At 37.2% G+C, this 26,873-nt stretch overlaps 1 protein-coding gene and 1 long non-coding RNA gene across 4 annotated transcripts in view; one reads left to right on the top strand and one right to left on the bottom strand.

The window, feature by feature from the left end:
* LOC141568554 (uncharacterized) overlaps positions 1-1,207 on the bottom strand; it is a 58,451-nt gene extending 57,244 nt beyond the window's left edge. For 2 of the 3 annotated variants that reach the window (XR_012491704.1, XR_012491703.1), the window contains exon 1: positions 924-1,207. This is a non-coding gene — a long non-coding RNA (uncharacterized LOC141568554). The remainder of the gene's footprint in view (positions 1-923) is intronic. The other variant, XR_012491702.1, reaches the window with a different exon arrangement.
* Positions 1,208-1,338: 131 nt separating this feature from the next.
* Positions 1,339-23,526, top strand: CLXN (calaxin). Its single transcript, XM_019717072.2, has 7 exons — positions 1,339-1,508; positions 5,094-5,252; positions 6,510-6,614; positions 7,294-7,445; positions 15,575-15,679; positions 20,579-20,664; positions 21,249-23,526. Exons 1-6 carry the CDS (start codon positions 1,451-1,453, stop codon positions 20,636-20,638), a joined length of 639 nt encoding a protein of 212 aa, XP_019572631.2. The 5' UTR covers positions 1,339-1,450; the 3' UTR covers positions 20,639-20,664; positions 21,249-23,526.
* The last annotated feature ends 3,347 nt before the right edge of the window (positions 23,527-26,873 follow it).

Below are 26,873 nucleotides of genomic sequence, written 5' to 3'. Positions count from 1 at the left end.
CACAGTTGCTAGACAAGAGGACATAGAGGAATACTATTTAACCAGAAAACTGTTGGAAACTCATAATCACTATAATTTCACATTGCTTAACTATTCTCAGGGAATTTGCTTTAGGATAATATTGTCCCTGCCTTCACCAAGTATCTTTGACTATAGTTTCAAACACCATCTCAATCTTTCATTCAACAAACAATTGAAACAGGAAAGAAAATCAGAGACCTCAACACTGGAAATATTTCATCCTGTATTTCTTTACGGTTGTCAAATTTTGTTTCTGTTGTCAGTCTAATGATGACAATATGTAAGCTATAAAGTAATTTGTATTCAAAGGTATTTTCCCCTCTGAAGTTAAACAAGTAAATACATTAGAGAATACTGTAGGTTTTGTACTCCTGGCTGAGCTAACCCCTTGTATTGCTGTCCTAATTCAAAGAGGATGTTACATCTGCGGTTAAAAAAAACAGAAATTCCTCCCACATTTAAGTTGTAAGAATTATCCTTTGTTTGCAGTCACAGGACCTGTCTTTCAAGTAAGTAAAGGATCAATTTTCTTGGGATATTTTCTGGAACAGCAAGATTGGGCTGTACCCCATAGCCAAGTGGCCTGTCTATTTAGGAGGATCTCTCTTTAACTAGCTTAAAAATTGCCAGTGGCTTTTCACAGATTCCACTGACAGCCTCTACCCCTCCCCCCAAGAATGAATGGAGGGAAAAACAAACAAACAAAAAATAACCCAAAAAACCACAACAGCTTCCAAGTTATTCTTGCTTACAGTAACATCACCCAAAACTGAAATATATCTTGTTTCAGACTCCCTTCTGGTGTCATAGCAAAAGGACTGACAACCAAAAGAGTAGCTCAGCCCTAATAGCAAGCTCCTCACCCTCCTGTACCTGATAAAACAATTGTTTGGATAACACACCTGCTAATTCTTGAAGCTCCTCCAAGTTTCCCCAGATCTCCCTGAAGATCAATCTTAAGCTTCCGTTGGTGTAACATTCACCACGAAAAACATACTTCACACAGCACGCACGACGTATTTTTAGACCTTGATGATTCACAGTGCAGTCCATGAAAGAGGCCGTGAAACCAAAAGACAGCAACAACTGAAAGTTAGAACTCCAGCGTCAATCAGAACATACTGCTGCAATGTGCCTGGCCAGGACCCTCCAAAAGGGAATGCTTACCCCCGCCCCAGGAGCCAATAGGCGGCCGGCCCAACCGTTGCCATGGCCACGCAGTATGCTGGGGATACGCAAACACCCCGCGCACGCCCAGGAGCCAATCAACGGCGGGCTGAGGAGTTGCCATAGCTGCTCTGTGTGTTAGGACCGCGCAGGCACCCAGCTGTGGAGACCCGGTTGGTTGCCCCAGGCCCAGTACCCGGGAGGGTCCCGGCAGCTGCGCTCCGCTAGACATCTCCGCAGCCCGATTCACTGAGCTCCCAGCATGAATCGCAAGAAGCTGCAGAAGTTGACGGACACATTAACTAAAAATTGCAAGCATTGTAAGTAAGAATCACGTGTGGGATGAGCAGAGGCTCTGGTGTTCTACCCGGTGACAATGTCCACTGCTCAACCTGCTTTCCGCCTCCAAGCCTTACTGCCAGTGGAACGCCCTCCATACCCACCCCTAAAAGGAAGTACCCAGGTGTTAGCTCCTTGGGGCGGACACCCATGCCTGCCAATGACCTTGAGAGCCCATATCCAGGTGTCCAGGTATCCAGCAGTACATTCCCACAAGAACATTTACTTTTCAAACTCTCTTCTTAATTTACCTTTACATTATAGAAACGTGGTTTATGTACCCAGGAGACACATGTGGTTTTAGCCTCAGAATAAGTACTAAAAACCACGGACTCAAGAAAAGTACCACAACTAACATACAGCTGCTTTCTAGCTCTCTAGAGCAAATAAACTGGCAGAATACAAGTTCTGGACACCTACCAAGAAATCCACAGGGAAAATGGTTAGCAACATCTGAACATCTTTGGGAAAGAAACCTGTATCAGAGCAAGGAGATTTGTTTGGAAACCAAAGAACTCACCAAAGCTAAACACGTGGTAAAGAATCTGTTCCTAACTGTAGACTTCCACTTTCCAGTTGCTGGTGGGGTTGCAAGGTAAAGAAGACTTTCCAAGTGACAAAATGAGCACTGATTAAAGATATCTACCCCAATTGTGTATTCTAAAATGTGGTCCTAGATTTTCATAGAACGGTATTCAGACTGAAAACCAAAACTGTACCTGGGCAGGGAAGCTAAGGATGTGGTTTAGATGAGGAAAATATTGTCAGATGAGCAAGTTTATAAATTGTGTGCTGATTGCAAAACTACTGGCCACTTGAGGAAGCTGGAGATACATAATCCCAAGACCACCCCAACATTGTGCAAAGAAGGAGGAACAGACATGTTTTAATGTAGTTCTAGAGATTACAGTATCTAGTGCCTTCTAATCATATTTAGTATCTAATGCAATGAGTGTTAAAAAATACTCTTCTAGTGGAGTGGTACTGTAAATGAAAGTTATGGTGTGTATAAGCATCTTAAACTTTGAGGGGGAAGAAAAGGCATCCTATAATTGAAGGCATTATTGTTATTATAATCTGATGAGAGTTTTGTTCCATTGTTTTTCTTAAAATACTTCCATTTCTGGGAAAAGACCAGACCTTCCTAAAATTTCTAGTAAACATTTTAAATAAACAGTGCAATAACTGCTATACACAATGCTGAATTTAATTTAGTCCTTGTTCAGTAACTTTGGAATATATTGCAAACAGACATTTTGTGAACAATCAAAGTGAGTGTATTAAGAGATAAGTGAAAATATGGCAGGAAAAGCAGTCATATTGCTTTTCATACTTACATAAAAGTTTTAAAGTGAGCCTTCAAAACTTTGATGATTACCAGTTAAATTCTGTAGACATAGAATAGAAAGTCATGGACATTAAAATAATTTTAAATTTCTTTAAACAGAGGACCTTTCTCCTAAAGTCACATCTTAGTTGCCAAATGACAATCCCACTAAGATGAAATGGATAAATTTTATAGAATCAGAGAAGAAGAAAATATCTTACATGATTATCTAGTTAATCCACCATTCTACATATATGATCTAAAGAACAAATGGAAACCAATCCAAAAAGATGAAATGCCATTCTTGAATTTCCCTCAATTTCATTTAGTATTGTATTCTAGAATTTAAGAAACATTTTTGCAAGAAAATTTTCTTATGGTTAACCTTGGATCCTTTGGATAATTAAGCTAATGTTCTTTAATTTTTATTTCAGCCAAGATGTATAAAGACTATTCAACATCCCCTTTGCTAGCATTTCATATATATAAATAGAGTGCATCATTCTTCATGCAGGCTTTTCTTCCCCAACCAGTAACAGCTCTTTTTACTTTTAGAACTTTTTAAAATTGTGGTTAAATACGCATAACATAAAATATACTATTTTAATCATTTTAAGTGTACAGCTGTATGGCATTAAGCACATTTACATTGTTGCACAGCTGTTACCCCATCCATTTCCAGAACTTTTTATCTCTCCCAATTGAAACTCTGTATCCATTAAACTATAACTCCCCATTTTCCCCTTCCACCAACCCCTGGCAACCACCATTCTACTTCCTGTCACTATGAATTTCACCACTATAGGTACATCATGTAAATGAAATCATGCAATATTTGTCCTTTTTTGTCTGGCTTATTTTACTCATCATAATGTCTTCAAATTTCATTCATGTTGTAGCATGTATCACAATTTTCTTCATCTTTAAGGCTCAATAATATTCATTGTATGTATATACCAATTTTGTTTATGCATTCGTCTGTCAATGAACACCTGGGTTGCTTCCATGTTTTGGCTACTGTGAGTAATGCTGCTATGAACACTGGTGTACAAGTATCTGAGCCCCCACTTTCAATACTTTTGGGCATATAACCGGAGGTGGAATCCCTGGATTACATAGTATTCTGTTTAATTTTTTGAGGAACTGATATACAATTTGCCACAGCAACTAACAGCTCTTTTAAAAATTATAGTCTTTATACTCTTGTCTACTATTTAATTAATTTATTTGCTTTCCAAAGTTTTCAATGTTCCTCTTACATTGTGGTACCCCAAACAAGACATCGTACTCAAGCCTGTTCTGGCCTGTAGGATTAGATGTGATTTCTCCTTATGTTCTGTCTTCATTTACATGCACAGGTTCCATCCTTGTTTTTAAAAATATTCAACCACAATTTTGTCTTTTTGTGAAATAAAATCATCCCCATTTTCTATCTATAATTCATATTTAAACTCATTTTAATGCTCTTAATGCTAAGCAATAACCCTTCTACTTACATACCTCAATTGGGGATTGGAAAACAAATAATTAGCTCAGTGTTTGTAAATAGCAACCTTCATGCAATTACGTGTGTGAGCAAATGTGCACATGTGCCTATATTTTTTCAATAAAAACTTCTTTCCTCCAAAGTACAACTGAATAGTTGCATATAAATATTCACATCATCCACAACAAGAACCACAATGGGTGCTAGAATATCCTTAAATGCTTGTTATTGGAAAGTATGTGATTCTGATTTCCAAAATCTGGTTTATGGCTTCACTAAGGCTAATGGGAAATGAAAATTATTGCCTGGCTTTCAGGAGCCTGGTATCTATTCCCAGGGAAAAGTTAAGTTATAAATCTCATGAATGACTATAATCAAAATGTTGGGGGAAAAGTTACCATTCTTAAACAGTACCATGCTTACTTTGAATCATACTCTACTGCCTTTTAAAGTTTAGGATTTGACTCCACTATCATTATTCAGGTAATATTATCTTCTTTTTTCCTACGACTGAACTTGCATTTGTTTAATATGTAAGGGAGTACTTTGTCCTCTCTTTATAGTGGAGAATACTCTATTGTAGACATCTTTTATTAACTTAAGATTCATCAATCTCAAAACAGGATAGTCTTCTGTTGGCAACTACATATTTGATGACTTTGATACTGTTTGTCTATAAACTCATTAACATAATATCTTAGAAATTAAAGATAAAAAACATTTTTGTTATATCTTAATTTTATTTTTTCACAGTTAATAAATTTGAAGTGAAATGTCTTATACAACTTTTTTATAACTTGGTGGGAGATGTAACAGAGTGGCAAGGTGTGGTCATTGGACTGGATCGTAATGCATTTCGAAATATCTTGCATGTGACATTTGGAATGACAGATGACATGATTATGGACAGAGGTAAGAAGACGTACAATATTCAAATGGGCCAAATCTAGCCATAACTGAAAAAAAAAGTTTAGTGTTTGGACATACTCCTGGTAAGAAGCTTAATGTTCTGTATTCCCAATTTTATTTGAATATAAAATTTTAATTTTTATATTTAAGGGAAGGATCATAGGGAAGGAGATAGCATCCACTCTATTTTGTGTATTTAAAAAGATAAAGTCAGCTTGAATAATTAGGTTTCCCTCAATTATATCAGAAAACCGAAAATATTTCTATTTTTACTTAGTAAATGTAAAAATAAAAAGAATAGTTTTAAAAGGACATTTAAGTTTTCTTACATCATCAGAAGTATATCAATAAAAATTAAGATATAGTTCTAGCATGTAATAGCATTACTTTTCTTGAATAACAAAAATATAAAATTAACGTCAGAGCACGTATATCTGATGTTCATCGCAGCTTTATTGACAGTTGCCAAGACATAGAAACAACCAAAGTGTCCTTTGATAGATGATTGGATAAAGATGTGGTGTATATATACACAATGGAGTACTATTCTGCCATAAGAAAAGATGAAATAGTGCCATTTGTGACAACATGGATGGATCTTGAGATTATTATGCTAAGCGAAATAAGTCAGACAGAAAAAGCCGAGAACCATGTGATTTCACTGATATATGAGATATAAAATTGAAAACAAAGGAGCAGACAAACAAATGAAGAAACAAAAACTTATAGACACAGAAAATAGTTTAGTGGTTACCAGAGGCTAAGGGGGAGGGGGATGGTAGATGAGGGTAAACAGGATCAAATACATATATGGTGATGGAAGGGGCACTAACTCTGCGTGGTGAACACACAATGTGATATATAGATGATGTATTACAGAATTGTACTACTGAAACCTATGTAAGTTTACCAACTATTGTTAGCCCAATGAACTAAAAATATATAAGATTATATATTTTATGTTAATATATCAACATATATAATATATCAATATATTTACATGTTAGTAAGTATTGAATAATATGTTTAGATATTCAGAATTTTCTTTGTTCCCCAAAAATATGAAGGGAAACTATAAAAGTTTAAAGAAAGACTTTTCCAATTTTATGATGTCTTAATTTCCTCCTTTGCAAATGAGAATGTTGGACCATATGATCCTGAAGTTTTGTTGAAATTTTAAAAGCGAGTAGTACCAGTGTAGATACATTACTGAGAATAAAAATGCAACACGTGTTATAATTTACTTCTCTGTCTTTTTAGTATTCCGAGGTTTTGATAAAGACAATGATGGCTGTGTAAATGTATCAGAATGGATTTATGGATTATCGCTGTTTCTTCGAGGAACTTTGGAAGAAAAAATGAAATGTAAGATGTCAGCTTATCCTATCAGTTTGTACATTGTGATAAACATATTTAAGGAATCTAAATCAATGTCCTCCAACCCAGCTAATCAAGTAGGTTGTCTGTTGGTTGGCTGGTTTGAATCCCCATTACCCTCTTTTATGGAGAAAATTCAAGTCAATGATAAGAGTTGAAATAATTAATGAAAAGGAAAATCAAGAGATTTTAAAGAGTAATTAATGCCAAACAAGACTGCATAGTCATATACTACACATGCTAATTATGCACATATGCATTTACTTATTAAGGTATTAAGTAATTTACATATTTCATTACTTGAATTATAACCATAAAAGTAGAGAACATTGATTCAAGTGTTTTGATTCTTAGTTAATTCCTAATTCTGATGAACTCTGTTTAAGAGTCATATTTCAATCAGTTTTCCAAGTTTCAAGATGAAAATGTTTTAAGTTATTAATTTTTGGCATGCTTTTCCATTGCTGAGTGTAATGAAACTTTTTTTAAGGGTCGTTGAATATATTCATCAAGTGTATATTAAGCATTTATTTTGGAAATTAGATTGTGCAAAGGCCTGTGGGATTCATAAGACAATCAACAATGTAGACCTTGGCCTTGAAAACTATCAGAACAAATGTTACCTTAACAATAGTATCAAATTCATAATTGGCTATTTTTTTAAAAGATTGCTTTGAAGTTTTTGATTTGAATGGTGATGGATTCATTTCAAAGGAGGAAATGTTCCACATGTTGAAGAACAGCCTTTTCCAACAGCCATCTGAAGAAGACCCTGATGAAGGAATTAAAGATTTGGTTGAGATAACACTTAAGAAAATGGTAAATATGAGTAATTTAGAGTTTTATATTAAAAATTACAAGCCAGGTGTGGGATAGAAATAAGAATTTAAACTATAGTAACTATCAGTTTCCTGCTTGGTGAAATAAAACACTTGAATTGTGCTTGTTCTTATTATTAGTTTCAGGTGTACAGAACAACATAATGATTAGACATTTATGCCCCTCACAAAGTGATAAGTGCAACAAGACTGCTACCCATCTAACAATGCACATAGCTATTACAATACCATTGACTATATTCTCTATGTTGTACTTTACATCCCGTGGGGGAAAATTTATATATATATATATATATATATATATATATATATATATATATATATATATATATGTATATATATATGGTCTGACAATTACGTTCACGAACTCATCCTAGAAAAAGTGCTACATACCTTATTGATGGATATCAGTACGGTCACCTTCAAAGTACTCCCCTTGGGAAGCTATGTACTGATGTCAGCACCTAGTCCATGCTTCAAAGCAATTTTGGAACTCTTTTTCTGGAATGGCCATCAGAGCTGTCGTCATATTACCCTTGATGTCCTGAATGTCAGCAAAATATCTTCCATTCAATATTTCCTTTATCTTCAGGTAAAGAAAGAAGTCATTGGGGGCCAGATCAGGTGAGTAGGGAGGGTGTTCCAAAACAGTTATTTGTTTACTGGCTAAAAACTCCCTCACAGACAATGTTGTGTGAGCTGGTGCATTGTCATGATGAAGAGCCATGAACTGTTGGCGTAAAGTTCAGGTCATCTAACTTTTTCACGCAGCCTTTTCAGCACTTGCAAATAGTAAACTTGGTTAACTGTTTGTCCAGTTGGTACAAATTCATAATGAATAATCCCTCTGATATCAAAAAAGGTTTGCAACATGTTCACAAACTTAATTGTCAGACCTCGTGTATGTGTGTGTGTGTGTATGTATATATCATTTAATATTATTTTGTATTATTACATATTATAATATATATAACACTTCATATTATTTTATATTATTTTCAGTTGTACAGCGCAGTGGTTATAATTTGTATATATATATTTATATATATAAAATTTACATTTATATATATGTAATTTATAAATTATACGTATAATTATATACATAGTCAATAATGTAAAAACTATGTACAGTGTCAAATTTTAAATCTAGTACCGATTTGACACCGTACATAGTTTTTACAACATTATTGACTATATTCTCCATATGTAGTCCATCCCTGTGACTATTTTGTAACTAGCAATTTGTACTTCCTAATCCCTTCACCTTTCTCAACCATCCCCCTAATAACCCTCCCATCTAGCAGTCATCAGTTTGTTCTCTGTATCTTTGAGTCTATTTCTGGTTTTGTTTGTTCATTTATTCTGTTCTTTAGATTCCACATATAAGTGAGATCATATGGTACCTGTCTTTCTCAGTCTGACTTATTTCACTTATGATAATATCTTCTAGATTCATCCATGTTATTGCAAATGGTAATGTTTCATTCTTTTTCATGGCAGAGTAATATTCCATTGTATGTATGTACCACCATTTCTTTATTCAGTTGTCTATCGATGGGCATTTTGGTTGTTTCCATGTCTTGGCTATTGTGAACAGTGGTGCAGTAAACATAGGGGTGCACATATTTTTTTCGATCAGTGTTTTGGATTTCTTTGGATAAATACCCAGGAGTGGAATTGTTGGGTCATAAGGTAGTTCTATTTTTAATTTTTTGATGAACCACCCCACTGTTTTCCATAGTGGCTGCACCAATTTGCAGTCCCACCAACAGTGCATAAGGGTTCACTTTTCTCCACCTCTTCACCAACATGTGTTGTTCGTTGATTTATTGATGATAGCTCTTCTGATAGGAGTGAAGTGATGTCTCATTGTGGTTTTTATTTGCATTTCTCTGATGATTAGTGACGTTGAGCATCTTTTCATATGTCTGTTGGCCATCTGTGTGTCCTCTTTGGAGAAATGTCTGCTCAAGTTCTCTGCCCATTTTAAAAATTACATTGTTTGTTTCTTTGATGTTGAGTTGTATGAATTTTTTAAAATAAATTTTGGATATTAACCCCTTATCAGATGTATCATTGGCAAATATCTTCTCTTATTCAGTAGGATGTCTTTTCATTTTGTTGATGGTTTCCTTTGTTGTGCAAAATCTTTTTAGTTTGATGTAGTCCTATATCTTTATTATTTTTTTTTTGCTCCCTTTGCCTGAGTAGATATATAGGTAAAATTATTAATAAGGGTAATGTCTGAGAGTGTACTTCCTATATTTTCTTCTAGGAGTTTTATAGCCTCAGGTCTTACATTTAAGTCTGTAATCCATTATGAGTTTATTCTTGTATATGCTTAAGAATATGGTCCAGTTTCTTTTTTTTCTTGCATGTAACCATCTGGTTTTCCCACACCATTATTAAACAGACAATTCTTGCTTCCTTTGTCACAGATTAAGTGACCATATAGACATAGATTTATTTCTGGACTCTGTTCTGTTCCATTAAATCTATGTGTCTGTCTTTATGCCAAAACCATGCACTTTTGATTACTATGGCCTTGATGTATAATGATATCAGGTAGCATGATACCGCCAGCTTTGTTTTTCTTTCTCAAGGTTACCATGGTCATTTGGGTTTTTTTTTATGGTTTCATATAAATTTTAGGATTATTGGTCCTAGTTCGGTGAAAAATGCCATTTGTATTTTTATAGGGATTGCACTGAATCTATATATTGTTTTGGGTAGTATGGACATTTTAACTACATCAATTCTTCCTATTCATGAGCATGGTATATGTTTCCATTTTCACGTATCTTCTTTAATTTTCTCTTCAATGTCTCATAATTTTCTGAGTACAGGTCTTTTACTTCCTTGGTTAAATTTATTCCTACATATTTTATGTTTTTTGATGCAGTTGTAAATGGGATTGTTTTCTTAATTTCTTTTTCTGATAGTTTGTTATTGGTGTATAAAAATGCAACCAATTTCTGAATATTAATTTTGTATCCTGGTACTTTACTAAACTCATTTATTAGTTCTAATTGTTTATGGTGAAATCTTTGGGATTCTCTCTATATAGTAACATGTCATCTGCAAATAATGACAGTTTACTTCTTCCTTTCCCATTTGGATGCCTTTTATTTATTTTTTTATTTTATTTTAGTTTTTCCTGTCTGTTTGCTGTGGCTAGAACTTCCAGCCCTATGTTGAATAAAAGTGGTGAAAGTGGGCATTTTTGTCTTGTTCCTGATGTTAAGGAAAATGCTTTTTAGCTTTTCCCCATTGAGTATGATGTTAGCTGTGGGTTTGTCATATATGCCTTTATTATGTTGAAATATGTTCCCTCTATTGCCTCTTTGCTGAGAGTTTTTATCATAAATTGATGCTGGAATTTGTCAGATGCTTTTTCTGCATCTATTGGTAAGAGCACTTGATTTTTGTTTTTCATTTGTTTATGTGGTATATCATGTTAATTGATTTACAGATGTTGAACCAACCTTGCATAACAGGAATGAATCCCACTTGATTGTGGTATATGATCTTTTTAATGTATTGCTGAATTCGGCTTCCTAATATTTTGTTGAGGATTTTTGCTTCTATATTTATCAGGAATATTGGCCTATAGTTTTCTTTTTTTGTAATATCTTTGTCTGGTTTTAGAATCAGGGTAATGATGACCTTGTAAAATGGGATCCTTCCGTCCTCTTGGAATTTTTGGAATAGTTTGAGGAGAATAGGTATTAATTCTTATTTGAATGTTTGGTAAAATTCACCTGTAAAGACATCTGTTCCAGGACTTCTGTTTATCGGGAGCTTGTTGACTACTGATTTAATTTTGTTGGTAGTAATCAGTCTGTTCAGATTTTCTGTTTCTTCTGGGTTTAGCCTTGGAAGATTGTATGCTTGTAGGAATTTATTCATTTTTTCCATATTTTCCAATTTGTTGGCATATAGTTGCCCATAGTTTGAAAAAAAAATTATCAATTTTTTTTGTTTGTTTTGTATTTCTTTGGTGTCTGTTGTCACTTCTCTTTCATTTCTGATTTTATTTATTTGTGCCCTCTCTTTTTTTCTTGATGAGTCTGGTAAAGGTTTATGAATTTTGTTTATCTTTTCAAAAAACATGATCTTGGTTTCATTGATCTTTTGTATTTTTTTTTATTCTCTATTTTGTTTATTTGTTTATTTCCACTCTGATCTTTATTATTTCCTTCCTTGTACTCACTTTGGGCTTTGTTTGCTGTTGTTGTTTTTTTTTTTTTTTTTTTTTTTTTTTCCAGTTCCCTTAGGTGTAAAGTTAGATTGTTTATTTGAGATTTTCCTTGTTTCTATATTTAGGCCTACATGGCTATGAATTTCCCTCTTAAGAGTGCTTTCACTGTGTCCCATAGATTTGGGTTGTTGTGCTTTCATTTTCATTTGTCTCAAGGTATCTTTTAATTTCTGGATCTCATTATTGACCTACTCATTATTCAATAGCATGTTATTTAGCCACCATGTCATTGTGTGTTTTTCATTTTTTGTTATTGTTCTTTTAATTGATTTCTAGTTTCTTACTCTTAATAATATTGTGGTAAGAGAAGATGCTTAATATGGTTTCAACCTTCTTAAATTTATTGAGAATTGTTTTGCAGACTAACATATAGTCTATCTTGCAAAATATTTCATTTATACTTGAAAAGAATATATAGTCTGCTGCTTTGGGGTGACATTCTCTAAGAAGATCTATGAAACCTATCTGGTCTAGGTGTGTACTTTAAGGCCACTGTTTCTGTGTTGATTTTCTGTCTGGAAGACCTTTCCATTGGTGTCAGTAGGGTGTTAAAATCCCTGATTGTGTTACTGTTGATCCCTGCCTGTATGTCAGTCAATATTTGCTTTATATATTTAGATGCTCCTATGTTGGGTGCATAAATGTTTACTAGGGTGATGTCCTCTTATTGGAGCGATCCTTTTATTCTTATGTAATGTCCTTCTTTGTCTCTTATTATAATCTCCATTTTAAAGTCTATTTTCTCCAACAAATGTATTGCTACCTCAGCTTTTTTGTCATTTCCATTTGTGTGAAATATCTTTTTCCATCCCTATACTTTCAGTGTATGTCTTTTGTTCTGAGGTGAGTCTCTTGTAGACAGTGCATGCATAGGTCTTGTTTTCATAGCCATTCAGTTACCTTATATCTTTTTTTTTTTTTTTGGAGCATTTAATCTATTTACATTTAAAGTGATTATTGATAGGTACATAGCCATTGCCATTTTATTATTTATATTTTTGATCTTCATTTGTTTTCTCCTTTTTTCTGCTTAAAGTAGTCCTTTTAACTTTTCTTGTAATACTGGCTTGATGATAATGAATTCCTCCAGCTTTTTCTTGTCTGGAAAGCTCTTTATCTCTTTTTTTTTCAATTTTAAATGATAGCCTTGCTGGATAGAGTAGTCTTGGTTGTAGGCCCTGTTTCATGACTTTGAATACTTCCTGCCAGTCCCTTCTGGACTGCAAAGTTTATGTTGAGAAATCCCCTGATATTCTTATGGGAGCTCCCTTGTAAGGAGCTAGTTGCCTTTCCCTTGATGCTTTTAGGATTCTCAATTTGTCTTTAACCTTTGCTATTTTAATTCTGATGTGTCTTGGTGTGGTTCTGTTTGGGTTCATTTTGTTTGGGACTCTGTGCTTCCTGCTCTTTTATGTCTATTTCCTTCACCAGGTTATGGAATTTTCCAGTCACTATTTCTTCAAATAAGTTTCTTGATCCCTTGCTCACTCTCTTCTCCTTCCAAATGCAAATGTTGTTATGTTTCATGTTGTCCCACAGGTCCCTTAAACTAACTTTATTGTTGTTTATTCTTTTTTACTTTTGTTGTTCTGATATGGTGTTTTCTCCTACCTTGTTTTCTAAATCACTAATTCAATCCTCTTTTTCCTGTAATCTGCTGTTGATTCCTTCTAGTGTATTCTTCATTTCAGTTATCGTGTTCTTTATTTCTGACTGGTTCTTTTTTATAGTCTGTGTTCTTCTTTATTGAAATTCTTTGTTGAAATTCTTACTAAGTTTCTTAAGCATTCTTATAACCAGTATTTTAAACTCTGTCTCTGGTAGGTTGATTGCCTCCATTTCATTTCATTCTATTTCTGGAGTTTTCTCCCGTTCTTTTATTTGGGACATGTTTCTTTTTTTCCTCATTCTGGCAACCTCTCGTGTTTGCTTCTATGTATTAGGTAGAACTCCTATGTCTCTCAGTCTTTGCTGGGTGGCTTATGTAGTATGTGTCCTCTGTGGTCCAGTGGCACAGTCTCCCTCATCTCCTGCACATGTGTTCCAGGAGTGTCTTTTAAGTGTGTTGTGTGTATTCTCCTGTTGTAGTTGAGCCTTGATTGCTTTTCACATATCAGTGGGTAAGACTGACTCCCAGGCTAACTGACTATGATGATTGACTATGACCACAGTGTATGAGCTCCTATTTGAGGGCTGACCCCTCAGAGGATGATTTGTGGGCTCCTGTGCCTCTTAGCCCACCCTTTCAGGTAGAGCTCTGGTGTGGACTGAAGCTGGCCTCTGGGTGTGTTGTTTCTGGGGTCTGTTGGGAGGGGCCAATTTCAACCTGGCTTGTGATTGACCAGTGGCTACCTGGTAGGAGCCACAAAGCTATATTTGGTTGGTTGCTGCCTGTGCTGGACACAGAGGCATGTGATGGTGGCCTCGCTGTGAACCAAGGCTGGCTGCCACCAGTGTTGGTCCTAAGGCAACTTAATAAAAGGTGCAGCGTCCCCTAGACCTATTGTCACCGTCCGGCTGCCTATAAGACTCAGTATTTGAAAGAGCTTCCTTAGTTGTTTTGGCTCGGCTGGTTGACCAGTTGTTTAGAGTGCCCTCAGCAATGCAGCAGTAGCTGTGTGGGACAGGATCCCAGAGAGTCATGAGATGTGATTGGTGGTTTTTACAGTTAATGCAAATTCGGTTCTTGTGCCAGTGCCCAGCCTATGACCACTCTGTAATGTGCCCTGAGAACACTGCAGTTAGCCATTGCTTGCCTCATGCTCACAGATTCCTGAGAGCTGCCCAAGAGAGGCTGCAGCACAGGTTTTGGGCCACTGCCCAATGCCAAAAGTTCCCTGGGCTGCCATGACTATCCACTACTATAAAAGGCTTCTGCAGTTTGCAGGGTGGGACAGAGCCACTCAGTAGTTAAGCATGTCCCAAGCTATGCAGTACTAGCTGTGCAGGGTGGGGACCCAGGGCGTCCCTAATGTGGTACACAGGCGTGGATTTTACCAGACAGTGCAGTCTCAGATTAGGCCCTTTGGAGGAGGGTTCAACGTAGAGCATATGTCATCCTCCTGTAGGCTACACATGAGTGAAGCTCCACACAGGGATAATGACTCCTGTTTCTCCGGCCGTAGCCTCAAGGCCACACAACTCTCTTTCCTTGTATGTCTCTGGTGTCTCTTCAGTCACCGCCCCTCCACCAGAGACCAGGTGAGTGTTTGTAAGCAAGTGATTCTGCGTGAACGCTCTTTAAGAGAGCATCTGGGTTTTCAGCCACCTTCTGTCTCACCAGGACAGGCAGATAGACTCCATACTGATTTTCACTGCCAGATGTTATGGGAACTCCTCTTCCCAGCACAGGACTCCTGAGCTAGGGAGCCTTGTGTGGGGCTGGGACCCCTCCCTCTTCAGGGGGGACCTCAGTCACCAAGGTGTTCCTCCCACTGTTCCTCCTGGTGTTCAACTACTATCTGTGGATTTGGGGTCAGCCCATTTTGCCTCTCTGCCCCTTCATCCAGGCTCGATGTGGCCTCTTCTTTACATCCTTAGTTATAGGGATTCTGTTCAGCTAGTCTTCAGATGATTCGTGAGGTTGATTGTTCTATAATTTCTTTGTAATTTTTGTGGATCCTGGGATGCAGTAAGCATAGCATTTACCTAATTTGACATCTTGGGCCCCCTCCCCTCCTGAATTGTGCTCTTTTATTATAATATTATCATTTTTATTTTTTAAATTTCACTATTTAGTCTCTTTTTTTCCTATTACTTTTCTTTTATTAACAGTTGACCATGAAAAGACAGTTGTGTTTGCAATAAGTATTTTATGTGTTGACTGACACATGGCTGGTCACCCCTAGGACTATGATCACGATGGGAAGCTCTCCTTTTCAGACTATGAACGATCTGTGAGAGAAGAGACTCTTTTACTGGAAGCTTTTGGACCATGCCTACCTGATCCAAAGGTAATGAAATATATTACTTTCACTGAACACTAACCAAAATATAATGTAGGATCAACAATCCAGGACTTCTTGGTTTGGTGAGTGATGGATCAGATGAATCACACTCATCCAAAGAGAATAGCTTCTAAATAGAGAAAGCCCACTATAAAAGAACCTGATGATACATTTTATAGTACTGTTTTAGCGCAACACTATTTTTCCTTCATTAACTCATTCATTTATGTAAGAAACAATTACGAAACTTAATGTGTGCCAGAGCACAGATGAAAGGCTCAATGGAAGCACTGAAGGCTTATATTTTCCTGGGAAAAACCGACATGAAAATAATTAGTGAACAGTGTGATAAGTATTATTATAATAATAGTTAATGACTTGTACAGTGCTTCATCTATGCCAGGCAATGTCATAAGCACTATGCCCCCACATCACCTTATTTAATCCCACTAACAATCCTATGAAGTAAGTAGTATTATTATCCTTATTTTACAGATGATGAAATGAGGCTTGGAAAGCTTAGGGAAATTGTCCAAATTCATGCATCACATGGAGTACCTTGGGTATCCTGGTGCTAAACCCCATAGAGATATGCATAGAGTATTGTGGTAGCACAAAGAGGGCATCTAAACCAGCTCTATGGAATGACTGCTGAATTGCTGGTGGGACATGGAAGGCTTATCCGTGCTTGTAAGCACACAGTAGTCAGCTAGGTCAATATGGGACGAATGATCTAAGCAAAGGGAATGCGAGAGACAGGGGGTGAGGGGAATGAATCTGTTAGAAGAACATTTGGTGTGGTATGAGAATCATGATAAAGCTGGAGATGCATAGAAGGGCCAAGGCCGATTGAGCTTGGAACTTGCATTTTTGTCTTGAAAGTCACAAGGATTCATTGGAAGATTTTTTTTAAATTAAAGTTTATTGGGGTGACAATTGTTAGTAAAGTTACATAGATTTCAGGTGTACAATTCTGTAATAATATCATCTATATATCACATTATGTGTTCACCACCCAGAGTCAGTTCTCTTTCCATCACCATATATTTGATCCCGTTTACCCTCATCTACCACCCACCTCCCCCCTTTTGCTCTGGTAACCACTAAACTATTGTCTGCGTCTATAACTTTATATTTCTTTATTTGTTTGTCTTGTTCTTTTGTTGTTTTCAGTTTTATATACCACATGTCAGTGAAATCGTCTGGTTCTCTCCTTTTTCTGTCTGATTTATTTCACTTAGCAGTGTAATCTCAAGATCAATCCATGTTGTCACAAATGGTACTATTTCATCTTTTCTTATGGCAGAATAGTATTCCATTGTGTATATATACCACTACTTATTTATCCATTCATCTATTGAAGGACATTTTGGTTGTTTCTATGTCTTGGCCACCGTAAATAAAGCTGCAATGAACATTGGAGCACATATGTCTTTATGGATAAATGCTTTCAGATTTTTAGGGTAAATACCCAGAAGAGGGATTGCTGGGTCATAAGGTAATTCTATTCGTAATTTTTTGAGGAACCTCCACACTGCCTTCCATAGTGGCTGCACCATTCTGCATTCCCACCAACAGTGTATGAGGGTTCCTTTTTCTCCACAGCCTCTCCAACACTTGTTACTATTTGTCTTGTTGATGATAGCCATTCTGACTGGGGTGAGGTGATATCTCATTGTGGTATTTATTTGCATTTCTCTGATGATTAGTGATATTGAGCATTTGTGCATATGTCTATTGGCCATATGTATGTCCTCTTTGGAGAAATGTCTATTCAGGTCCTCTGCCCATTTTTTAATTGGATTATTTTGTTGTTGTTGTTGAGTTGTATGGTTTCCTTATATATTTTGGATATTAGCCCCTTATAGGAGGTGTTGTTTGCAAAAATCATCTCCCATTTGGTTCGTTGCCTTTTTATTTTCCGATTGTTTCTTTTGCTGTGCAGAAACGTTGAGGTTTTTCCAAACTGTAATCTTGAGTTCTCCATCATTTAAGTCACATATTTCCATGTCTTTAAGTTCATTTTCTGGAGACTTTTCATTTTCTTTCTGAACTGTCTTGTTACCTTGGTTATGCATGGCAATTGGTGAAATAGGTTGGTAAGAAGGTGTCTTTCCTTTGCTTTCTGATAGGAACTGGTAGAATGCTTTATTTTCTTTCCAACTGCCGCCTTTAATTCTCTCTCATGCTGTAGTGTTATATTTTCTTTGCACCATTCAGGTTTCTCACATAATAGGGGGATTCCTTGGAAGGTGGTCTTCTCCTCTGTGGGCAGGTTCCCTGGGTCTCAGGGCACTGTTTCCGTTGGGGGTGTGGAAAGCCTCTGAAGTTCCGAACCTTTCCTGCACGAGATTCAGGGCCTGTGTGTTTCAGCAGCTCTGTTTACCCCTGTAGGGATCTGCCTAGATAGGTGGGGGTGGGGGCAGGATGGGTTGTGTGAGATGGTGTGAGCAATGGCGGCAACCACCAGCACAGCCAGTCCTGCATCCAGGGCTCCCTCTCCTTTGCCGGAACTAGTTGGGTTGTGAGTCCATGGCTGCGGGCTCTAGTTCTCAGAACTGCAAATATTCTGTTTTTTAGATCTGACAGTGCTACCGTTCCTCTTCTAGCACTGGGAGGGTAGGGATGGGGCAAGCTCTGGGAGGATGGGTGGGGTCGGCTAGGCTCCATGCCTAAGCCTTCCATCCTCTGCTTGGCAGTGAGGGCTTTTTCACCCTTCTTTTGTCAGTCTTTGCTCCAAGGCCTCTGCTGTGAGCACTGGGTTCTGCTGTGTTATATGGTGATCCCTCAGGCAGGACTGTGAGCCATAATGGGAGTGCTAGCAATGTGAATTCTTCCCTCTCCCACAGCTGTGGTAGCTACGGAATGGAGCTTGAAGGTCCCAGCTAGGTCTGCATCCTGTGCCCGCATGTTCCATGTCTCTGCAGTTCCTGGTTCCCTCCATCCCTGCTTGTCCAATTTGCCCACCTTTAGATGATTTAAATTGCACGTCTCTTAGTCTTGCCAGTCTGCTGCGCAAGGAGTCCTTTGTGGAGTTATAGTTGTTCAATTTGTTGTAAATTCCAGGGGAGATTTCAAGAAGCTCACCTCATGCTGCCATTTCTATGACCTCTCATGGAAGATTTTAAGGAGGTGGAATGATGTGATATATAACTATTGCTATATACTGCCACCTAATCTCTAGTCTTTATCTCCAGCTGCCTAGTCAACATGTCCAATAGATAATCTCAATAAATTGGTTTTTCCCCAAATTTACTCCTGCCCCAGTCTTCCCTATCTCAATTAATGACATCCACATACACTCAATTATTTCATAAAAAAAACTAGGATTGATTTTTAATTTTTCACTTTTAGCACCCTTAACTGCTTCTTCAAAATATATTCTTGAATATAACTTTTTTACACATCTGTTTACCACCAACCTAAATCACGGTGCCATCATCTGTCACCTAGCCTAGATTATTAGCTTTCTTGCTTCTACTGTTGTCACCCTAGTGACTAGTCTTTGCAATATCTAGTATATTTAAAAGTATATATGCTCTCATGCCCTTTTCTTGCTGGAAATTCCAAAGTGGGCTCTCTTCTATTATCTGCCAATCTCTCTTGCATCTGGAGCTACTCCAGCTGCCTCATTTTTCTCCTCAGTTGCCTTTACACTTACTCTAGCCTCTTGTCTAGAACATCCTTTCCTCAAACCTTCACATGCCTCAGGCTCTCATTTTATTCAGTCTCTGCTCAAATGCCATTTCCTCATTCTGTTCAAGTGCCACTGACCGTCTTTACTACCCTTCCCCCGCCATCCCCTAACCTTGCTTCATTTTTCTTCATAGTTCTTATCAATATACAGAATATATTTACTCATTTACTTATTGTCTGTCTCAACATGTAGGTGTAAGCTCTCTGGGTGGGAAATTGGTATTTTTGTCCACTACATTCTCCCATATACTATGTGGAGTTAACTAGTATATGTGGTAGTTAACTAGTAAATGTTGAGTGGATGGATGAATGGATGGATAGATCTCAGAAGTGCTTGATGGAGAGTTCTGGATCTGTCTCATTCCAGCTCCTCAAGAACTACCTCATCACTTATCTTTCTCTTTACCCTACATCTTTAAACTCTTCTCTCACTATTAAAACTTTCTCATCAGGATTTAAACACATAAATCAGACCCATCTTAAAAAGAAAAAAAAGAGAGGGATAGAAGGAGAAAGAAGAAAAGGAGGGAGGGAGGAAGGAAAGAAAGAAACAAAAGGAGAGAACTTAACTTAATTCCACACCTCCTTCTATTTCCTGTCCTATGGCTTTTTTTTTTTTTTTTTTTCACAGCCAACTGTCTTGAAAGAATTGTCCATATTTGTGACCTACACTAGCATCGCTTCTTCCTGTCCACTCCTGTAACTGTTCTTGCCAAGGTCACCACATCCGTGTAATTAATAAATCCCAAGTGTTCAGCTTTTGGGTTCTTGTGTTACTGGACTACATTCCTTCCCCACCCAGCTCTCAGTCTAGCTTCTTCTGCTCCAGGAAGCATCTGCACTACCTGTCACAGACTGGCTGTGTTATAATTAGTCCTCCTGGCCTCCAAGAATCCACTGTGTGCTTACTCTGTTGCAGGCCTCACTGCAATAAATTAAGCTCACTAGTTTCTGGGCAGTCTGAAGAGCAGGTCATGTGGTCTTGCTCATATTTGTAGCCCCATACTAAGCATTGTGATTAGAATATAGTCAGTACTGTCACCATCTGTGAGTGAAAATAAAATAATGCATGAACATCACGAGTTCTTGATTCCCACTAGTCTTCAGTTAGCTTATGTCTCTTCAAACATGATGGAAGCGTACAGAATGTTTTATTTTGTCCTACCTTTTTTAGAAGCCTGTACTAATTTGAGTACTTTCATTTTACAGAGCCAGATGGAATTTGAATCCCAAGTATTCAAAGATCCAAATGAATTCAACGATATGTGAATACCTAAATGTCTGTGTTGTCTCAAGTGAGTAAAAAAGGAGGTATATATGTATTGTGTATTTTTTCTGCTTAACTCGGAAAGATGATGTTGAATTGTGTGTTTGGCCTGAGGGATGATACGTTTATATGTATCTTTCAACTTTGGTATAAGAACCAAGTAAAATATATGGAAGACAAGAAGTTCCTTAGTAGATGTTGTTGGGTTTGGCAAGATAAGTTGATATTGCTAGAGATATTTTATATTTGGACAATCTGTTGAAGCACATAACTGTCGTAAAATGTTTATAATAATGAAATTAATAGAGAGGTTATATAATCATGAATTATTAAGTCAAATACTCTTCATGTCATAAAAATGTTGGGCATAAATTTAAAAATCACTGAAACTACTGAATTTCCTTTGGAGCAATAAGTAATTAAGATGGCATAAAATGATACTGGCATTTAACACTTAAATATCTTTCTGCTAGGCATTGATGGAGATTTAGAGAGATGAAAGACACATGTAACCTATTTTAATATGATCTTTATTATTGTTTGAGGTTTTGTCATAACAACCCAACTACATTTTAAGGGGTCTCATCACATGTATGTTTATATCTCTTACAGCAGTAAGTATAGTCCTCTGCAGAGAATGGACACTCAACAAATACAATGGATTGAAAAGTACAAAGTATCACAAGATAAATCCAAATTCAAAGTGGAGGATGAGGAAAGTGTTGTTTCTTTCTTTCTTTCTTTCTTCCTTCCTTCCTTCCTTCCTTCCTTCCTTCCTTCCTTCCTTCCTTCCTTCCTTTCTTTCTTTCTTTCTTTCTTTCTTTCTTTCTTTCTTTCTTTAAATTTATTGGAATGGCAATGGTTGGTAAAATTGCGTAGGTTTCAAGTGTACAATTCTGTAACACATCATCTATATATCATATTGTGTGTTCATCACCAAGAGTCAGTTCTCCTTCCATCACCATATATTTGATCCCCCTTACCCTCATCTACCATCCCTCTCCCCCCTTACCGTCTGGTAACCACTAAACTATTGTCTGTGTTTATGAGTTTTTTCTTTCTTTTTTTTCACTTTTTACTTTTACTTTTTCTTCTGCGTTTTTTAAAATTTCATTTTACTTTTTATTAGTTTCAGGTATATAAAGCAATGTAATAGCTAGACATTTATCATTTATTTCCCACACAAAGTGATGATCCCCTTTCCCCAATCTACTATCCCTCTGACATCGCATATAGCCATTACATTTCCACTGTCTCTATTCCTAATGCTGTACTCCGCTTCTCATATATATATATTTGGTATTTATTATTATTCAGCTTCAGCTTCAGGTGTACAGTGCAGTGATCAGGCATCTACATTATCCCTGAAGTGGTCTTCCCTAATAAGACAGGTGTCCATTGGATACCCTACAAAATCTTTACAACATTGTTGATTACATTCCCCAAATTGACTTTCGTATCCTTGTGTCAATCTTGTGATTACCAATTGTGCTTTCAAATCCCCTCACCTTCCCCCTTATCCCCACTCCCCCTTACCATCTAGCAACCCTCAGCTTTTCCTCTATGCCTCTGAGACTATTTCTGATTAGTTCATTCATTTGTCCTTTTCTTTAGATTCTACATATAAGTGAGATCATATGGTGTTTGTCTTTCTCTGTCCAACTTATTTCACTTAGCATAATGTTCTCTAGGTCCATCCATATTGTTGCAAATGGTAAGATTTCATTATTCTTTATGGCTGCGTAATACTCCATTGTATAAATGTACCACAGTTTCTTAATCCAGTCATCTACTGATGGGCATTTCAACTGTTTCCATGTCTTGGCTATTGTGTATAGTGCAAAACGGGGATCTTACTGAATGATAGAAGATATTTGCCAATGATATATCCGATAAGGGGTTAATATCCAAAATTTATGAAAAACTCACTCAACTCAACTCCAAAACAAACAACCCAATTAAAAAATGGGCAGAGGACATGAAGAGACATTTTTCTAAAGAAGACATACAGACGGCAAACAGACATATGAAAAAATGTTCAACCTCACTAATTAGAGAAATGCAAATAAAAACCACAATGAGATACCCCCTCACCCCAGTCAAAATGGCTATCATGAATAAATCAACAAACAACAAGTGCTAGTGAGGATGTGGAGAAACAGGATCCCTTGTGCACTGTTGGAGGGATTGCAGATTGGTGCAGCCACTATGGAAAACAGTATGGAGGTATCTCAAAAATCTGAAAATGAAACTACGTTATCACCCAGCAGTTCCACTCCTAGGTACCTATCTGGAGAAATCCAAAACTAATTAAAAAAAATGTATGCACCCCTATGAGTTTTTCTTGAGTTTAAGCTTTCAGTTTATCTCTGGAGTCATCCTCACCCCTCCTGTCATTGCAGTCAGTTGCAAAGTGCCCTCTCTTCAGGCTCCCTCTGTTTCTCTACTTCAACTCACTCTCTATCCCCCTATCTGGGTGTACCTCAGTGGCATGCCTCCGCTGCCTGGGTTCCCCTTGTGCATCCTCTTATCAGGAATTGTGTCATACTGTGGTAGCCAGCCATGAACTCCTGAAGACAGACCTTCATTTCCCTTTGCCCCTCCCACTCTCCAGCAGGTGTCTATGGGCATTGGATGGAAGCATAAGAAAGATGGGGCCTATATGTGTTCTATGAACTGCTGTCTAGCTCTTTCGTAAATGCATGCAAGCAGCTTATATCTCTTCTGTCAACATATAAATATTCAGAGGCTATTTGAGTATTAAATACCTTTTGTTACAACATATGTATTATTAAGATTAAGCAATAGAGTACATTGTGAAAAAAAAATGGACTGTCTTAAATAAATGGAATAAGCAATTACCGTGAAATAAAGATGTTTTACTATCCAAGTATTTTCTTAAAATTTTAGATGATTATATAGATGGACTTTGACACAATTTTTCTATTTTGAGTAGGTATAAATAATGCAATATACAATATTTTAATTTTTAATTGCATTTTTCTGATTACAAGGTAATAGACGTTCACTGAAGAATATTCAGAAGTTTAGGAAATTGAACAAATAAAATGAAATTATTCAGTAATATTCTAGTATAGATTCTTGCTGGTTTTATTAAGGCATTTTATAAGTTTACCTACATTTATGCACATAGTATACCTATATATATCTTTTCGGTAATCCACATTGAAAATGCTCGTTTGTAAGCTGCTTTTTTTTTTTTTTATTAAATTTATTGAGGTGACAATTGCTAGTAAGCTGCTTTTTTTTATGTACCATTATCACCTCAACGTTTTTCTCAGGTAATTAAATTTTTGTCTCTATCCTCACTTGTAATGACTGCCTCATGTCCCATCATGACAGACTTCATTAAACCATTTCCTGCCATTGACATTTTGGTTGTTCCCACATTTTTCCTATTATAAATAATTTCCAAAATGAACTCTCCTGTAGTTCAATCTTTTCACGTGCATTATTGGTTACTTACTTGGGAAAAGTTCGTAAATGTAGGAATGTTGGGTTAGAGGCCAGCATAATTTTGAGATATCTAGCACATGTTACCAGGTTACTCTCCAAGAAGGCCTGCTATGCCCAATGCATGAGAATGTCAATTCCTTTCCATATGGTGCACACTCTTTTAACTTTTTTGGCCAGTGTCATGGACCATAACTGACCATGATTTAATTTATCATTTAAAGAACTAATCTTATACAGCTGTACCTAAACTTTTTACTATAGGTTGATCAAAAATTGACTTCCATGTGAATAACCCTGTTTTATTACTTGATATTATTTAAAACTAATTTTTTTTTTAAATATTGTAAATAATTTTAGTGAACCTTAAGATGATGTTGGTACTTGACTATAAGAATCCATGAGCTCTGTTTAAGAGCTTCCCTGTATAGTATACAACACACCACTTGGCTATTCCTTATCATAATCTGTCCAAATCATTTCCTTCTGCTACTATACCTAGATTTCTGGATTCTCTTAATTTCACTACTGTAGCAACTCATAAATGATTTTAACACTGAAAATTCACTCAACTTTAATAGCAGGGTCATCCGAGTACACTGAGTACCTTTAAGAAAAAGCTTTCTTCCCTCTTATTCTGAGCTCTGCAGCCCCTCACTTCCCGCTGCCAAACTTGCCCTGACTCCTCCTCCTTCTAAGTACAGCCAATTTTGCTCAGCCCTGTCTTTGCCTGCCTTTTGGGCAGCCGGGTTAGGACTATGGATGAACAAATATAATTTGGAAAATTGAGCATAGCCTTCTCACTGACTTCTCAAAGCACTAGCTTCTGCTTCTCCTCCCAGCACTCTGGGAGGGACAGCAGAAAGTAAGCCAGGTCCCTTTGGGAGAAGTTAGCATCGCCTTGCAAGCAGTATGGGGAGATTCTGTTTGGGAAACAATCAAGTACTTTTTTTCTTTTTTTTTTTCACTGCAGGATTTAAAGACTACCACTGAAAACTGGTAGTCCTGCATTCTTAACCTGCAAATATCTTTGGGTACAAGATTGCACTTGTAAGAAGCCAGGCCTGCAATTGCTTTCATCATAAAATCATCCAAAACATTCACTAAGTTCCTACTTTGTGTTAAGCCATGAGGGTTAATAAATTCTAGGTCAGTTGCCCTGCCCTCACCTTGTTCGTGCTATAAAATGAAGACTCTACCTCCATGCCACAATTCTATCATCACCTATCACTCTTTGGATTCACTGTGACAGTCCCTCGCCTGCCATTCTTCTCCTCCTCCCCTCAAAAAAGTTATAATATTTTTAATTAAAGGAGATAGTAAAAAGGAATTAAAATAGAATATACTGTGAAACTATAAAGACAGACATGTCTGAAAAAGGTTTCTCTGAGCTGCTCTTTGGATTGTCCATTTTTCCTGACTGAATTTTATTCAACTGCGTCCATTTCCTCATAAAATCATCCCCTAACTCCCCCACAGTCATCCAGAACTAATTGTTAATTCTCATCAAGTATGGCCAAGAAAGAGTGAGAATTGCATTTGACATGAAGAGACTATGTAAGGCACATAATAAAATAGAATTTTAATGTATACATATGTTCATTACAATTTAGCAAATTGCGAGGATTTGTTGGTAATATTTCAAAAAGATGCAGAAGTATTGTATTTGTCTGGTTTAGTGGCTGCCCTTTCTGTTAAGAGTGAAGCAGATGCTCTCTTAAAGTGTTTCCAGTTTCAGTTACCATTGAAGGAGGAGACACCTGAATACATGCCAAGTCCCCTTCTCATGAGATGTATCTCAAGGAAACATGCTCAGTTTCACAGGGGAAACAAAAAGGAAGAAAGTCTAACAGTGAAATATCCTGAGTGAAACAAAGCATGCTTCTACATTTGGAATGTCTTTATCAGAGTGTCATTACGTTGGGCAGCAGTTAACTTCTCACAGTTCCATCACGGGTAATTTGTGGTTTTCTGTATACCTCATACCTCCTACCTACACTATCAAGAAAATATTCCCCGGGGCCGGCCCAGTGACTCAGGCGGTTAGAGCTCCATGCTCCTAACTCCAAAGGCTGCCGGTTCGATTCCCACATGGGCCAGTGGGCTCTCAATCACAAGGTTGCCAGTTCGATGCCTCAAGTCCCGCAAGAGATGGTGGACAGCGCCCCCTGCAACTAAGATTGAACACCGGCACCTTGAGCTGAGCTGCCGCTGAGCTCCCAGATGGCTCAGTTGGTTGGAGTGCATCCTCTCAACCACAAGGTTGCCGGTTCAACTCCTGCAAGGGATGGTGGACTGTGCTCCCTGCAACTAGCAACAGCAACAGGACCTGGAGCTGAGCTGCGCCCTCCACAACTAAGACTGAAAGGGCAACAACTTGAAGCTGAATGGCACCCTCCACAACTAAGACTAAAAGGACAATAACCTGACTTGGAAAAAAAAGTCCTGGAAGTACACACTGTTCCCCAATAATGTCCTGTTCCCCTTCCCCAATAAAAATTTTTATTAAAAAGAAAAAAAGAAAGAAAATACCCCCCCCCCCAAGACACACATCCTTTTGTTTATTTTCACCTCCTCCTGACTGGTCAGCCCACACTGCCCCTATTATGTAGCCCAGCTAGACTCACAGAGAGTTCCCTGGGTCACAGGCTTGTCAACTTACAATGTATTTGAATAAATTGGGTGAAATACAGTCAATCCTCCCCTTAACGTGAGTTGCATCTTCCTGTTTCCTGTCTCCATCTCCAAAGTTTTTATGTGCAC

Source organism: Rhinolophus sinicus, linkage group LG14, assembly GCF_036562045.2.
Source record: "Rhinolophus sinicus isolate RSC01 linkage group LG14, ASM3656204v1, whole genome shotgun sequence".
NCBI classification, from domain to species: Eukaryota; Metazoa; Chordata; class Mammalia; order Chiroptera; family Rhinolophidae; genus Rhinolophus; species Rhinolophus sinicus.
The sequence above is the reverse complement of the archived record's forward strand: the minus strand, read 5'-3'. Positions and strand labels throughout refer to the sequence as shown.